The 18,355-nt window shown below is 39.7% G+C and overlaps 1 protein-coding gene across 1 annotated transcript in view; it reads right to left on the reverse strand.

The window, feature by feature from the left end:
• CTNND2 (catenin delta 2) overlaps nucleotides 1-18,355 on the reverse strand; it is a 565,782-nt gene that overhangs the window by 101,102 nt on the left and 446,325 nt on the right. Inside the window, exon 12 of the mRNA XM_072851353.1 lies at nucleotides 3,466-3,583. Coding sequence (XP_072707454.1) covers nucleotides 3,466-3,583 — 118 coding nt within the window. The remainder of the gene's footprint in view (nucleotides 1-3,465; nucleotides 3,584-18,355) is intronic.

Consider the following 18,355-nt stretch of genomic DNA (forward strand, 5'->3'; position numbering starts at 1 on the left):
CATTTCACAAATACTTGTAGCATGAACAGGTGATATTTCTCAAGTCCCAGAAGCAAGACTAGAAATCTCAGGAGTCTTGCTGCTTTTACTGCTCCTAGCCAGGCTGCACATAACTTGTAGGCAGCCTTTCACTTTCATCCATTTGTCCCCCTAGTAGGTTGTGCCTTCTGTAAAAGATGGCAGTGGGAATCCAGAAATGGAGCGAGACCCAGCAGAGGAAAAAGACAGCACTGATAATTCAAGATAATTTCTGCAAGTCTAAAAGAAGCTTGGTTTAGACTCGCTTGAAGCCTACTCATTTAGTTGGTTCAAGTTGGTTTGACTATCCTTAACAGGAAGGATAAGTGCTTAATTTTCTGGAGGCAGGGAAAGCATGGTTAAAAAAGCCAGTCTGTATCTATCTGTATCTATTTCAACTCTTCCTAATGCTGCATGGAGATAAAAAGCGATCGCCACTACATTCCATCTCTGTTGCTCCATTAACCCAGAATGGAATGACTGTTGAGGCTTTCGGCTCGATCGTCCTCTGCCATACTCACCAGTGAGGCGAACAGATGGGGCTTAATTTACTTTCATATACTGTATGAGCTTATGCCAAGTATGCATTTGGCACACAGTTTTTGAGATGACATTAAGTTCCAGAGATGATATCGAACACTGAACTCAGACTCTTCTAGAGAGGAATTTTTTTTTTTTAAATGTAAATGAAATTTCACACTACACTTGTACTAATTTGAAATCTCCAGCCAAATATGTAAACACATGTAGAAATATATATGTAGAAAATGTGAAACTTTAGTGCACCTTTCATACCTCAAAGCTTTGCAGCTCTCATGGCGATCATAAGAAGTTTGCTACCTCTTTTACTTTTCTTTAACATTTCCATATTTGGATTTTATTCAATCTTGCTAATATTTACTTCTGCACATCCATAATGTGCTGAAGTTGAAGCTCTGCGTTTGTTAATTAGGGTTCTGAATTTTAATTCCCATTTTAATGAATAATAGTTTTCACACTTAAAATTCTCATTATGTCAAAACCAAAGTAGCTAAGCCCACTGTGAGGACAATGTTACCTCAAACTAAACACTGATAAGCAAACTTCAAAGCCTCGAATACAACCAACATCGTCTTCACTAAGGTGATCTCGTACAAGCCAAGAAAGCTGGTTCTAGTCATGCAGTTGGACAGACTTCACTCCTTCTTGACTTGTAGCTTTGAACTTTCAAGGGTTCTTGTATTCCTCATTCCTACAGATATTTTTCAGTTTTATCGTAAGGGGACTAAGTATGACTTCAGTAGTCTTAATAGATCATATTAAAATTATGAAGAGTAACTTTGTCAGGTAACCATGTCTAAGTCACTCATTTTTAACATCTTAACTTGAAGTATCATAGTTTTTTCTTATTAGACATTTATAAGAAACACTGCTGCTAAGACACTTGTAGTGCTGCTAAGATTTACGCACTCTTGACTTCACCAAAGTGAGGAATGACTCTAACAACAACTCTGCATGCGCTTGGAAGTCCCCCATCCTCTTTCAGAGCCTGCAAGAGCAGAGACCTGTTTTTCAGTATTTCAGTTTTTAGTCACTAACAGTATTACAAAATTATCTACTAGGGCAACTGTCGTGGCATTTGGAAAACAACATTTATAACTTTGAATGTAAAGTTACATTTTTTGTTTATAATAGCAGCATTTTTGAAACTAGATTAAAAACTGATTTAGAGCCGGTTATTTAAATATTTAATTTCATTAAAATTACATTCTACTTTGGGATAAAGATGCAAGGTAAGAGGCTACACTATGGTGTTTTACATTTAGCTGCACAACTGCTTTATGTCATTCAGTTAAAAAGCTGTTAGGAGGTTAAAACTACTAAGGCAGGGAGAATAATTTTTCTCTCATTTATTCATTTTTTTCCTCCATATATGACTTAGCCTGCAGTTTTTACAAGTCATACCAGCTACAAATAAGAGTATAAACAGAACGGTCTACATTAACAATAAGAGGCAAAACAGGGAGCTTACTGCGCTCCTTATCTAACCTTTTTAACAGTAAAACGATCTTAAAATCAGCTGGGCCACCTACAAAGAAACTGCTGCAAAAGCAGCAGCTGAGCTGTGAGATGGGGCATGAGCTGACTTCCTCCATCCACCTCCCACTCTGCTCCGATGAAGCCCCTCCACCTTCTCCTTTCTGTTAGGCAAGCCAAATCAGGGAGCCTTGAAACAGCCCGCGGCTCAGCTCTTCCAAAGCTGAAGAAGCTAACAAGACCTCCGTGCTCGGGCGCCGCGCTGCAGGAGGTGGCAGGGAGCGGCGGGAGGTGGCTGGCTCTGAACCCTGCTGCAGGTGTGGTGCCGACCTTCTGGGTGGGCCTCCTCCGGTCATCACTCTGATAAGCTTCTATTAATGGAAAACTGATCAGAGATTAATGGGTTGTGGGGAGTTTTTGTGCTTTTAAAACAGAAAACCGTGCTGCTATCCCAGCACCACATGCTATAAACCTCTCCTCGTTCCTCTCTCCCTCCCCTGAACGCATGGGCAAATTTCACCTATTTGGTTCAGGCTAATGACCAGAAAGTTCTGGAGATTATCCCTCTCCAACCTATAAACCAACAGAGGTCCATGGACAACTATCTGTGAAGGATCATTTGGAAATGCAAACCCAGTGGGCTTTAAAATTTTGCTACGTAAAAGGCTGCCCTCCTGTGATTCTTAAGGGTTTGCAAATGGACCAAGGTTGCCCTAGAGCAGCAACTGTAATTAATTTAGCACTGCATACTGGAAGCAAAAGGTATTTGAAACTAGCCTTTTTCTTCTTCTCTGGAATGCTTTAATGTATTACAAATCTTCAATTTGTAAATGCTTGAAGTCTTTTTAATCAGGCAGTGCCTTTCACCTTTGGAGAAGCATGTTCACATCCTAGTACTTCAGAGAAGTAAAGCTGACATAAAAATACATCTTAAAACAGTTGTTATTGAAAGCATTCATTGATCCTGTTCAAAGAAGAAATAATGTTGGTATTACTGCAAAACTGCCTGTTAATTGTGCAATTTTTTTTGTTTGTTTGTTTGCCTTGTGAGCCTACCTCACTGTTATTAGCTCTGTCTCATACTGGGTACTGAAAATCAATTTTAAGGTAAACCTGGCAGAGCAGTGTAAGGAAGTTTACATGGAACATGACATATTTGCTCTTCTTAAATCAGTATCATATTTTCTCCCTTAATACTTCAAGTGAGAGGACGACATGCTTACCTGTGCACACTACACAGGTAGACACAAACCCAACACTTAGCACACAAAAATACACAGGTCAACAGAAGGGGAAGAAAAAAATGGGCTAAATTATGCTTTGCTAAGGCATCCCTCACAATGCCTTTTTTTAAAAAACCTGTCACTTTATAGTCCTGCCGTACCCTGGGTACCTGGATTTCTTGCTCCTCAAAAGACAAAGATGACAAACCTTACTATCAATTTCACTGCTCCCCAGAGCAGACTGGATCACGTACAGCAATGCGTCCGTCAGGCCATCACACTCCCTCATTCTTCTGCGGGCCTCCTCTCCAGCAGAGCTGACATTCCTGCAAGGCAACAGCAAGGGTCACCACCTCCACAGCTCCCCTGCCCACCAGCCCCTCCTGAAACGCTCTCACAATTAACACACAGATAAAACCCCTTGGTTTTTTTCCTCTTTTCATCAGTTCAGAGCTGTGAATAATGAAGACAGCTGTGAATGAGCTCAGGAAATGTAACACAGAGGGGCACAAATGGAAGTCATCAGGTCCTCCACCAGAAAGGGCTGAGGAGCCAAGCAGCATGCGTCCACCTGAGCTGGGAGACTCACAGCCTACCAAAATTTGGAGAAGGGCTGACAGTTTTCCTTCCTTTTTTTTTTTAAAGTAGGTTTTGTATTTGTGAGAAAGCGTTTTAAAAATGTGCATATATACATATAAATCAGGCTTTGAAAAGTCTAGAGGTTTCGCCAAAGAAATCTCCTAGGATTTGAAGAGCCCAGTAGTTAGGGCTCTTAACCAGAGAGAAAAATATTATTAAAGCATAATATAAAACACCTGGTATTGCTTGCTTCTCATTTTACATGAGTGTTTCCTCTTCTCTCTCATTTTCAGAGAACGTTAATACCTCAATCTTCTCTTTACGTAGTTACTCACAAGTTGTTTTACATTGCAAAATTTAAAACCTCAGCTTGTTATAATAATTGTGTTCCTCAAACAGGGCCAGAGGGCCTTCTGAACACATTTATAAAAACACAATTAAAACAAAATTTACTGCATAACATAATGTGTCATAAAGTTCAAAATATTGATATGTAAAGAAACAATTATGTATGAGTGAGCATATATAAACAGAATCTATACTTGCTAACATCAAGCTTCCCTGAGAAAAATTGCATTCAAATTTGCACAGCAGTTTTGATTTGGAAATGGGTGAATTAGCAATCTCAGGAATGGGGTAAAACTTTTCACATAGTCTCCTTTGGTAGGGAAAGACAACCCTCTGCTGAGGTGACTCATCTGTAGCTCCTCTCTCCCCACTACTAAAGTTTATACAAAGGAAGACCAGAGAAGAGCACACCAGCCTATGTACTTAATGCCAATGTATGGAAACAGAAGGGAGGCCATTGGCCCTTTGATTTGGAAAGAAGGCAAGGCACTTTCTTCCTCTTATGCCATTTTCAATTGCCTTTGCATTAAAGATGGAAAAAGGACAAGAATTCTGGGACGGGGCAACGAATTTTAGATGGCGGAAGGCGAGAGGACTTAAGGATAGGTTTCCTTTCAATTCTTTCTTTGCTCTACTTACTTCATCCTGTTCTGCCTCCCTATCATCTGAAAAAAAAGCATTTCCATTTCCCCAAAGCGCCAAAGAGTTTCCCTAATCAAATAATCTTATAACTGAACAACCCCCCAGCCCCTCCAATGCAGGTACCTAATTGATTCTGCTCCCTAAACACACATGATTTTCCATCTCTACTTGCATCCCCACACAGTCCTAATTAGTTCTGCTCTCCCACACACAGGCTGCCCCAATTAATTCAATAGTGCTCCCTTCACCTCTACAGACAGCATGACAAAAAAACACACAGCCCAGGAGCACTGGAATGAATTCCTTTATCTCCCTAGCACAAATACATGCTTTCCGTTCTCCTTGAGACTCCTCAGTTCACCCCACATTACACATCAGAAGCGTCCCCTTCATAATGGCTTGCAAGTTTTGTGTTGTCTTGTTCTTCTGGTCCCTGAACTCCAAAGTTCCCCTCTCTCTCTGCTGCTGTAAGAGCAGCAAAGGAGGGGCTTTTCTCCAGTTCACGTGGAAACCCTCTTCTGCCATCCAGGAACTGGGGTCTGGAGAGCATCAACTGGAAAAAGTCTTCCACCGGCTCTCGCTTTGAAGTGATGGAAAACTTTTGGCTTCCCTTGGGATGACAGAAATCGGAAGATAAAATTATAGAGCATGGTTTTCCCAAAACAGTGCCCGTGCCCTATATTTGCGGGGCTGGGGACTCTGCCTAAAGTGCATTTTGAGTAGATTGTCCCCTTATTAAAGGCAACAGCTCCACCTGAAATGACCGAGAGGCAGCACACATAGGAAAAGACGAATCATGGATCTGAAAAGTGCATTGGGGGTGGGCAGTGAGAACAAGGGGGATTAGTGGCCTTTTAGCTGAAATTCTACTCTCCCACCCTCCAGGAAGATAGAGAGAAAAAAAGAGAGAGAGAGAGTTGTATCCAGCCCTAAAAGAATAACTGCACAAATTACAATAGGAGGATGCTGAGGAAGTGCTCTCAGCACACCATCTCTCCTTGCACCACTATGCAAAAAAAAGCTGAAATATTACTGAATCCTTTTAAACAGAACTAGATGTAACAGTCTGTACTAACATCATGTGTCCAGGCTTCTTCATTTTCTGCAGTTACATATACTGAGTGCAAGCTTTCCGAGTGTATAGACTTAGACATTGGTAGAAACAGAGAGATACATTCTCCCTGCTCTTGATGAGGTGATTTCTTCTCTCTAGCATGGCCAATGCATGTCACCTTGACTCTCTCCAAAGCTGCATGGACTGGCAGCCTCTCCGCTCCTCTCCAAGTTCCCCAGAAACTCCTCCTCACCAAGACAGCAATGCAGACAACCTTATAGTCCCTGAGCTGCGAGCTGCCTGCCTCATTCATTTCCAGCCAAACAAAGAATATGAGGCCTTTATACAAGGTAATACAGACACACTAGGGGCACATCTTGCACAGAAAATGCATTTCTTTGCCTTGTGTGGAGGAGCTGCCGAGTTCAGTTCTTTTGTTTATCATCCTTTTGCATTATGCTCCAGTTGCTTCTGTAATCAAAAGGTGGATATACTGAATTCCCATGACTGCTTTCCCTTTTCTTTTAGAAGTGTCTGTCTAGTTTCTGCACTGACTCATAGCTACGACAGCCCTCCCCAGATTTAGTGTATTTGCTTACATGGGAAATAGCTTAAAACCCAAACTTTGCGTCAATGTTTTGGCAGAAATAGTAATTTGATTATTTAAAAAGAAATACACCCCATTATTTAACTATTCCCATTTTGCCTCTATTGAAGGAATCATTGTTAACTGAGATCTTTCACAGAAGGTCTCTAATATGTTCATAGCCATGTTCAGGCTATGTAGTTCTGCGAAAGGGAAGCAAGTTCCAAATTACTGGAGCTGTCAAAGAAAACATGCTGCCACCTTAATTTTCTGATTTTTCATTGTTAACTCAAACACTCTGTAGCTGTCAGTGTGACAGGGAGTGAGACATGATTTGTCATTTGTGAATTTACAGGTCACTGTGCAAACCTTAAACTGGCACATTAGTAATATCTACTGTTAGTAAAATGTCCCACCAAGTAAGCACATATTTCTCCAGTGTCAGTCTCTAAACAGGTGAAACCACAGTTTCTGGATTTTTAAACAGATGTGGAGATACAATGCACGGGTTTTCAGGAAAAAAGTACTTCTCCATTGTAAAGGCAGGCCAGCAAAAGCTTGATTTGATTACCTGGTAAATTTTGATACTTTGTGGAAACTCTACTCAAAGGGTCTATGTGAGGTCTAGGCTGACGTTTTGAATCTAACAGGACACTGAGTCCTTTAGACCTCCATAAACCAGTAAAATTAATTTCAAATGGAATCCAGTCACACAGGAATACCGAGAATACAGAGTGCTGAAGAATAACTCTCAGTTTAGTCAGAAGGTCCCACTCAGACCTCCAAAACCCAGCTAACGTAAACAGCTGCTTCTCAGGAGAGGAACACCAAGAACAGATAGTCAGAACAAGAGCTGAGACCCATGGCTCATCAAACGGCTGTTTTCTGAACAAATGGCAGACCAATTTTGCTAATAACCTAGGAATGGAAAGAGAACGACAATAATCCAGCTTCAGTTTTATGGGAGGATGTGTCACAGCTATCATGTCATCACCTGATAACTAACAGCAGGCATGATCCTCCAAACATACATAAGGGGTGTCAATCCCATGCTCTATGGATATGAAGTGTGTGGTATAAAGGAATGCACTGTGCAACACATACCTGATTCCTGTCAACCCTGGCACCTACCTTAGTTATTCAATATAATTGGTGGGATTTGAGGTAGGGGAAGATGGGTAGTGCCAAGTAATTTCTTTCTCCTTTAGGGTCATTTTCTGTATGCTCATACAAACTGTGGGAGGTTTCAAGCAATATTCTTATGACTCTAGGATAACTAAGTCCACCTGCCTTATCCAGGGGAGGAACACTGAATTCTAAGGAAAGATCATCCAGAAAGCCAGTGTGCTGAGAGACATGCCCTCTGGATACGGGAATATTTACCAAGCTGTTGATGTTACTCCCAGTGGCAGTTCTACAAATCTCAAAGACAGAATTAAAGTATCTACGTAAGCAACTGCCCTCCTTGAGCATGCTCAGGTCACATGAAGTAGGTATGACCTTTCCTGTACCAGCTACAGGTCTGCAGACTGGAGATCTCACTGCAGTCACGTAGGATAACCATTAAGAACAAATAATCTGTATTTAGCAAAGACGAAATTGTAATAGGTCTTTCTCAAGGCCCCATGATGAAAAGAGAAAGCATGTTTAATATCTAGTATATGCAACATTCTTGCTATGGACTGATGTGATGTAAGAAAGGACATTCATAAGAAGGACAATATCCTAAATCAGGTGGAACACAGAAGTTATCTTTGGTATGAAACTTCAGATACGTCCAAAGTATGCCTTTATTCCAAAAAGTTTTGAGTAAGAGGGACTAATCATAACAGCCTCAATTCTTTTCATCCTTCTTCATCCTTGTTATAATAGCCACCAAAAAGAGATTTTTCACAGAAAGCAGGAAAAGTTTATATAAACCAAGAATTCAAAAAACGTGGTAGGAACCACGTTTATGTTTCCCTGAGGATACCTAGCAAAGGAAAAGCCCTCAAGAGAACACTGAATAACTGAGTTGCAACTTGACGCACTAAAACCTCACCTTTAAAACACATACATAAAAAATAAAAAAATCCCCAATACCGGCCCCCTCTACATGTCGTCTCTTATACACTGGCTATTTTTATTTCTGTCTGATTGGCTAAGCATTCTCCTTCAGGGACAGAGCCTTGTCTCAGTGGCAAGCTGGCATCCCCAGTCCCATCACAGGCTGCAGTGAGTGGTGACAATTCTCTGAGCTGGCCTGCAATGTAGCAGATGATCACATAAGAGCTATTACTTTTTCTGTGTACTTCCAGCTGTTTCTATAAGCATTCAGGCTCTTTGCTGCAAGGGTCTAATATAGTAACACAGACAGCAAAAAGAAGCAACCAGCACCATGCACATACCCAGCAAGTGCGCTCAGAGTCATCAGCAGTCCCTTGACAACTATACAATTTTAAGGGCTTTTTATAATGGAGTAGACCTTGAGTCACATTGGCTTATCTGTTAAGTACTCAGTGCAGCCTTTGGACATACAGTAAATAGATTAGCTGTAGTCGTTACGGTTACTACTGTAACTTTTAGACAAATACTAACTTTTCTGTTAGTATTTGTACAAATCATTAGTACAAATCATTATTTGTACACTAAAACTTCTTTTAATCATCCCTTACTGCTGAAAACTAAACCATCTGATAAGAGCAGCTATTTCTTAGACAACATACAAATTTAAACAAGGCAGTGAGACAAAAAATAAGAAAACACAAGATGGTTCATCTTCGTTATTAAGAGTTTCTAAGTGTTAGGCTTTTAGTGACTACAAAATCAGCTTACTGTTTGGAAGTAATAATAAATTAAAATAGATTTTTCGGTCACTGCCACAGATCCTCCTTGCAATTTTGCCCAATTTGACTGACAGTTCAATGCTGCATTAGCAAGATTAGCAAGATTTCTTCTTGCTAAATGTTCCTAGTACCTGTTATAGCCTTCTTTATCTATAAGTTGGTCTTCAGAGGAGTAATAATTTATCAATCCTGGATGTGAATTAAGAGTAACACAGGTTTGGGGTCAAATTCTCTCTTCTTAATTAGAATAGCTCAACTGTAATTAAAGAAGCAAGACTATCTTGTATCAACAAGGAATTTGGCCGCAGATATTTATCTCTTAGGTATTCATTTCACTTTAAAAGCATACTTTGCAATTAGACAAGTATCTGACAGTCTAATGTGGATACAGTCTTGGTTAGTAACCTTTCTATCAAATGCTATGACAATGTGATTTAGCTTTGATTATTCAGCCATACCTTTCATTTTCAAAACATCAGAGCAATTAGCCTACCAAGTCAAGCGCTCAACAGGTAGCTTTTACTGCTGTGCTTCTGCATGTCCAATCCTTAGGCTAAATGCCCTGTTTTTAATGACTGCTCTGTGTGATCTGTGAAGCAATTGACTTCTAACATTAGTTTTGGCTATTTTGATATGTTTTAAGAGATACGTGGTAGAAAAAGAACATAAACTGCTATAAACATCTTAAAAGAAATTGTCTCCCTAAAACAAAATAAACAAAATTTTATGGCATAAAATATTCCTAACTCCCCTCCCCCCTCCCCCTTTTGTTATGTGTTTTCATTTGAAGTGCAACTTCTCTTTAAATACTGTGGATAGAATTACATATAGTGTATTCTGTAAATATTCTAAATTATGGTATAAAAAAATACCATCTGCAGCATATTTCTGATTTGATATTTCATTTCTCTGACATGTAGTATCTGGCTGCATAAAAATATTTCACTCATCAATGCTCAGCTGCTTATCCCTATACCGCTTTGAATGCACTACCTGCAGGAGGTGAAAGTTGGTTTGACCAGAGTGTTCATTCAGTTGGCAAGAGCCGAAATACTGCGTCACTTACTGCCCTTGGGAAGAAGCTGCTGTGGTGCAGACTCTGAAGGTCATAACGGGAACAGTTTAAAGATGTCAATGTGAAGACATTTTTCTCCATTTGGAATTGTAAGATTTCCAACTCGATTCTTTCCCAGAATTTAATCGGATGCTTTGAACACCAATGGAGCTCTAAACCCGTTAAAGACCTATTGCACACATGCATGGTGTGGTGTAGCGTGGCGTGGTGTGCTGTGGCGTGGCGTGGCGTGGTGGCCCCCACCAGCAGCCAAGCACCACACAGCTGCTCACACATGCCCAGAGACTGCAGCAAATCTAGAGATGAGGAAAAGCAGACTTCTATTTTCAGTAGAGTCTTTCCTTTTTCTTCCTTACCTGAGGGAGCACAATAAACTGGCCAATCCTCAGACTTTCAAATGGTTGCCTTTTCCACTGAAAAGCACAAGGTTGTATGAGTTTAAATGAGAAGGTATCAGGTATAATTCAGCCATTGCTTTTGCTTCAACATACACTGTACTCGGCCAGTAGCATTCGCAGATCTTAAGAGGCCATCATTTGAGTCCCTAATGGTAGTGTCCCAACTGTTCACTGTTATCTGACTGTGCCATAACCACAGCGTACAGCCTCTCACTTTAAACCTCCTTGGAATCTCAGGACTGGAAGAATGTAAATACAACAGCATATTGAAAAATGCTATAAACTACAGCAAACCATAATAACTTACAGAAGTAGTGGACATAGGAATAAGTAAGATATGCTAGGGGGAGTCAAAAGGGCTGATTCACAGTCCTACCTTTGCACTTTGAAGATGAAATGCATAAGCAATAAGCATGTTAGATAAGGGACAGACTGACTGAGAGTATTTATTTCACTTTCCAAAAGACTTTTGACAAGATCTCTAACAAACACACTTTAATGAGAATAAGCAACCGTGGGAAGGTGGATAGATAATTGTTAAAACATAGGAAATAGATGGTCAGTTCTCACAACGGAGGGTGGTCACCAGTGGAGTGATTTATTCATAACCTATTGGGAACAGGAAACGAACAATGAAATGAAAGTTTGCTGAAGATACTACGTTATTCAGAGTAATAAGCTAAGTGCTAACAGGGAAGTACTGCAGGACTTTAAAATTAACATACATAAATGTAAAGTGACATACATGAGAAAAAGATCCCATCTGTTCCTGGTTTTACTCACAATATGTTGGGCTCAGAACTGACCACTGAAACCTCGGAATTGTAACAGACATGCATGAAGAGAGAGCTCGATACTCAACAGCAGCCACATGAGCAAAATGGACTGCAAGGCATATAAGGCAAGCAGCATAAACTAAATTAGAGTATACCACTGTATGCACCATCCTTATTATGGTATGCAATTCTGATCCCCTCATCTCAAAAGTGATACAGCAGAACTGGAAAAGATTCGGAGGAGGGGTACACACTTCCACATGAGGAACAATTTAGTAAGCCAGAATCCAGCAGGCTGAAAAAGTGACAGATAAGGGGAGTGGGAGAATATAATAAAAATTTATGATGTCATTATGGTCACAGAGAAGGTGCATAGAAATCAGCTTTTCATTTCAGTTGAAACCTGGGTGTCACCAGATTGAACCAGACAAGGCAGGCTTAAAACAAAAAAGGGATGGTAGCTGAGTGAAGTTGAGGTGTAGATGTCCTGCCCAAAAGAAGCTGTGGCTGACAAAAGCGTGTATAGGCTCAAAGGGAGGCAAGTTCATGGAAGAGAAACTTATTAAGAGTTACTAAAACCAAAGAAATCACATCTGTTTCAGGAAGACTGGGAGCCAGGAAAAGGTTGGTAGGGCAGAGAGGATAAGCGAACCTGAAAAGGCACCAGCTTCATGAATCCAGAATCCTGGATTTAACCCTGAAAACTGCTTCAGGTCTCTTCTTTTGATCTTTATGTAAAAATGAAATACGGAGGTGACATTCAGTCTCCCAGAGAGAACCGGCAATCTGAATAGCATCCAACAGCTGGAGAAGAAAGAGGAGATGTACGGCATTTCAGCAATGGCTTCTGAATCAGTACTCAGAGCTGATGGTCTGAGACATACACTTCCTAACTTTTGTTAAATTATATTGTTATGTAGAGTAATGAACACAGCTGAGTATGAAAGAAGAAAGGATATGGACAGTCCAGAGGGGTTTCTGGTCCCCCAATGCTAGTCCTGGAAGAAACGGAGGTGTACCTGCAAGGCACAGGAGAGCAGCCAGTGAAGACACGGAAGCTAGCTCTGAAAGAGCTACAAGACTACTGCTGCTGGCTCTCTCGCCAGCTTCTCATTGATTGCTTCTCCACACGGCTGACCAACTTAGCACAAATGCTGGTCCAGCCATGCTGTGCCTTGCACCTGAACTAACTGTTCCAGCATTAGCTGAGGTGCTTCTGTCCTACAGGATTTCTTGCCAGAGGACACTGCAGCTTTGAACGTTCGCACGGCCCCAAAAGCAACAGGACAAATTTGTGGAGAAGGATGCCACTGAAGCTGTTAAATGCAGGCATCACCCCCCCATGCCAGCTCCCAGAGAAACACCTACGTGGCTGGTGGGAGCATGCCCTGAGGAAGTATTACTGCTCTGATTTCTTCTTCCCTGGCCATCTACTCTAGTCACTGTGAAAACTCAAAAATATTGTGTCAGATGCTTCAGCATTGTAAAGGAGTCTCTCCTGTTTTTTCATTTTCCTGCTCAGCTTTTATCTTATTCAGAACAAAACCATTGATCGGACACAAACGGTTTTCAATTAACCTCATTCTACCTATTATTTATCAGATTATTTTCTTCAAATGCTTACAGACTGGTCTCTTTTGATGTTCTTAATTGCCTTCCTCTACATTAACTGTTCAAGCAATTTCTAATATTAAAATTCAGGTTATTTGTTCATCATTTCTATGTCTACTTTTCTCCTTCACTAAAAGATGAAGTCTGTATTTGTCCTGTTTAGTCCTGTGGGAAAGTCTCTGTCTTGCATGAGCTGCACTAGCAAAGATACTTCCACAAGAAGAAAAGTATTCCCCTTTTTATTTTTTGTAGGCTATATTCTCAGGAAAAACTTGGCATTACAACTGCATTCATAAGAACAATTGAAAAGAAGCTGGCAAGATGCTGTAGAGTTCAGAATAAGCATCAAAGAAATAGACTACCTGTAAAAGTCAGTATTTTACTAAGTGTTTAAAAATATTATGCTGACTGTATTTATCAGCATGTTTTACACTGCTGAGATCACTTTATAAAATCATTTGAATGTTATTTCTCTAATATAATTTTATTTTTTTAGTATTTGTAAAGAAAAAATCACTCTCCTTCAGCCAAAATTTTAACATATACAACAGCTGGGGAAAAGGATTTTCTTTCATACTTGAAACTTCTGAAAAGGAATTTAGCCAACTTCACATAGTGTGTGAAATGTCTTGCCACCCTCTGATGTATTTGACGTTGTTTTAGTTTAAGAACAACTAGTACTAACAAATGAAAACAAAAACTCTTGGTTTTGACAGTTCTTTCCCCTTGACTTATTCCCAGCGTAGCTCATGTGCTTTTCAGGGATACACGGAAGCCTCTTTTCTATACACTCAGAAATATTTTGAACGCCTGAGTCAATTATGATAAAAGTGCAACTGCAGAGTCCAACGTGGGGCCAAAATGCATTCCTGACCTGCTTTCAGGTTTTACCCAAAATTATTTAGTGCTAGCAGGCATGTCCTAGCTACAGAAGATACATTTGTCTCTAGAGTAATAGGAAAGGACCAGACCATCACATAAAATTAACACTTAAAAATAAGCATGACGCTCTTCCAAATAGAGCAGTTTGCTTATTTAATAAAACTCCCAAACCAAAAATCTGTGAAGAATTTTCACAAGTATGGTTTTTGGAATCAAAAAAAAACCACACCAAACCCCACAGAAAACAGGCTTTTTTGAAGTTTATTTGTTAAATATCTTGCCTTCTTAAAGGACTAGTTTGTGCATCCTTTCTTCCCTCCGTCAAGAAATTATGAACCCAAGAAGTCCTGACAGTTTGTACTCTCTGGAGTCATCCTCTGCTCCATTTTAATAAGGCGCTTAGAATCTGGTCGCCAGGGTCTCCAGCATGCTCAGAAGAAGTCTTCGCTGAAAGAAGATGGCTGTGCTACTCCACAGAAGCAAAACATGAAAGCGATTTGGTAATATCTGCATTTAAACTTTCTCAGTCATTTGTCTTGGATTCCAGTGAGTCTCAACTGCTGTCCATACATTCTCTTAATTGTTGATTATAAAAGAAAAAAGTGTTTTAATTAGTAAACTATAGTTCCCTATCTTGCTGATGTTATTACTTGGGTCTCCTTTTTTGTTCATACATACAATTGAAACACCTAGGAGTCAGTCAGTCTCCCAGACAAAACAGGCAGTTTAAATATCCAGTGTATAGCCTGTTATGTGGAAGAAAGTCCATATGCCAAATAGACCCATTGGCCATATATTTGAAGGACGCTCTAAAGTTTTAGTCACACAAATTCAGTCGAGGGCAACCAAGCTTGGGCAGTAAAAAGCCCTGCGCCGCAACTGTCAAATTCCTTCTATGAGTTGACACAAAAAGATGAATCTGTGATTCAGGTATAAAACCAGTAATTTTACAGTCAACTGGGCAGACAATTACATTCCCAAACAAGTAGACACTTTGAAATGGATGCAAGCTAAAATGAGATCTCCTAGGTCGACGATATACAGATGTGAGTACATGTCTATACAAACACAAAAGCTGTATCTTACAAAAAAGAAAAATAGAGCTTACTTCATACTTATTAACTCAGAATAGCACCTGTATGAAGGCAGACTAGTTTAAATCTTGGGACAGGATCTCATGACACTGTCACTTTGGTTTCTCACTCTGTGTTAGACAAGCATTCTACTTGGGCTAGATGACAATTCAGATGTGACTTTCTAGTTGTACAAATATGAAAATAAATAATGCCATTACAGATGCATTCTGGGTTCCATTTTGACATAAGATTCTATTTTTTATGTTCTAATTTTAACTTTTCCATTTGTTATGCTGATTTTTAAATTGACACTGTTGTCACTAAACCAAAACAAAGAGTTTTGGATCGGGTATTACAACATACTGCGTATTCCTCTCATATACTTTGGTAGGCACCTAAGCTCAGTAAGTCTGTCTGCATGTGCCCTTGAGTTTGAAACATTTAAAAGCATTATTAGTAATGTGCTTCTTCTCCTGTCTTATAAATAAAAACATTGGAAAGTTATACAGTTCTTTTGCTTTGGTTTTAGAATCAAGTGGAAAAGATAATCACCAAAATCAGATCATAAACAATGTAAATAGTTATATTTAACAAAGTTACCAGTCTGAAAATCCTATGAATAAAGATTAGGTTCCAGAAAAAAATATATGACTTGCAATAAGCAATCCTATCAACCTGGAGGAACAAACAAATAGGATCGTGATTGCTTAAGTAAGATGATTCCCCCAGCCTACAAAGCAATCTCCCTGTCACATCTGAGTTTCAAGTGCCTTCCTGCATCTGTTTTACAGTCTTGCAAAAACATTATCAGTGCACAGCCTTGAGAAGAAAGGATGGTAAATCAGCTTTGGTTGTTGACTAATCAGATGAGCACAATTAATTACAACACCAATCAGTTCATTAGATTATTAGGTTCATCTCTTTCTGATCAGCTACTTAGAAATTTTAATACAGAGGATAAGAAGTCGCAAAGCAGAATACTCATTAGAATATTAGAAAGTATGAAACACTACTCTGAATGAAACAAATTAAGTTACAGCATAGCATAGAAAAGTAGCAGTCAAATGCTTTCAACTGTGTGTATACTGATACTCTCAGTGAATTGACTGCTATGGATATTTCTCCATCTGAAGTCTCTCTCCAAACCAGAGAGGGGCCTTTCTCCTCTACCGAACTAAAAATGCTTATAAATGCTGTCTTATATGCCATTTCTCTCAGTTCCTAGTCTAGACTAGTTACTAGTATATTAGTTCTAACTTTTGTTTTACTATAGTTATACACATGCTCTATATTACCAGCACTTCCTTCACAATTTTCATTTAGGCATCTCAAAATTCATTTATTATTTGGTCACGTTATTTCTTTCTAGTCACATAATTCATTGTTACGATACTGTTCCTGTGAAATGGCATTTTACTATTTCTAGAACAATCTCTCCCCTCAATTTTCTTATTTTTATGTTGTAACTCCATTAAAAACACCAAGGTATCTGTGCTGCTTCCCCCTAATAACATCTCACAGTGTTAAGATTTTCTAAGCTAAATGCCTGTAAAAAAAAAGTCTCATTATCATAAATTGCCTAATTGTAAAAACAAAAAAAGTGTAATGTGATGTATAAGAAATTATAATTCTTATGCTTTGGCTAAACACGCCTTCAGCATAAGAAATAAATGTGTATGTTCATGTCCTATTTTCATGACAGTTAACCTGAAATTGCCGGAGTGTGTATCCTACCTCAGATTATGTCACTTCATCATATCTCCAAGCGGCTTTATGTGCATACTGAGAGATGATGAAAGAACTGACCCTCTAGCGTGCCCTTCAGCCTAATGAGTCATTGTGCATCATTGCTGCTCGAAATAACCTGTAAAAAAAGAAGGGAATCACTCTACCACAACCCTACTTATCCCCACCTAGTCCATGCCATATAAAACGATGAACACTCTCTGCTACTAGCACTACTGTCAGTGCTCTCCACCCCTTTGGCTTATACCCCAGGGATGGTGTCTGACAACTCGGCTCTTCTGCTGAAACAAACCTCTTACAAAACCCTACACTGCCCTCTGTCAGTGCCCTACTCAGTGGTATGTCAGACTAATTGCTTAGGGGGGCAGAGATTACTTATTGTCAGAGATTTCATTTTTCCCTTTCCATTTTAACACATATTCTTTGAGTCAATTAACTTGTTCCTGTTAAACTAAACACCAAATTCAAACTTCCCACTGCTGCCTCAAGATGCTCATGAAGCTCTTGCATGAATAGCAGGCTCTCTTCTTCCACTTTGTCATTTGCTTTGCCATGAAACGTACAGTTATGCCTGCCTTCAGATATTTTACCCTCCCATCTGCAAATGTATACATTTAGCATGTTACTGTACTTGCTTCATCCTGATTCTTCCTACAAATTGAACCAAAACACTTGTATGCAGTGAAAGACGAGGACACCCCTCCACACACAACCCTTGCCCCCCAGAAAAATGGACTTTGCAGGAGCTGTGTGTATCTGACTGAGTAAAGGCTTCTGCAGAATCATTATCTCACGATCACTTTTGTGCATCCTATTTCCATCAAGTCTCACCCTACAGAAGGGCTTTACTACATGTTCCTTGGGCCAAGGGGCAGAGTGTCTTTGTGTTCTAAAAAGCCACGGCTGACCACCAACAAAAAAACGGTTAGGGGAGAATTACGCAAACTGAACAACCAGACAAAGTTGAGAGCTGTTTTCAAGTACAAAGTTACTGATGCGGTGGCAACCTTCAGCCCCAATCTCTTGATAATTATTCCTACACTACGGGATTTCTGCAGTTGTGATTATTCTTTAGTTGACAGATAAGCATTCCCTGAGTGACAGATATTCAGCACCGTCAGACTTGCTCCCGTATGACCTGCTTTTACAACACACCCAGTGTACAAACCTCACCTCTAACACGGTGCTTTGACTGTAGCGGTGTTATGCCTGGCAAGAGTTTCATCCTTTGAAGGCTTTGTGTGCCAGTCAGAGAGCAAATTAGCAAAAAGATAATTACAGCTTATAAAGGTGTCTTTTCTTTTATGAATAAACACTCATTCTAATTTTGTAATTATTATTTTACCATTCTCAGTTAATTGTCAGTTACTCAACAACATAGCTTCCTCTGGTACAGTACAAACATAATTCCCAGAATTACAGTAAAATTTCCTATATTAGGTGTAAAAGAGTCCGAATTATTTAATACACCTTTAGGAAGCTCAGCGCTTATTGCCCAGC

Source organism: Ciconia boyciana, chromosome 2 (assembly GCF_034638445.1).
Source record: "Ciconia boyciana chromosome 2, ASM3463844v1, whole genome shotgun sequence".
NCBI classification, from domain to species: Eukaryota; Metazoa; Chordata; class Aves; order Ciconiiformes; family Ciconiidae; genus Ciconia; species Ciconia boyciana.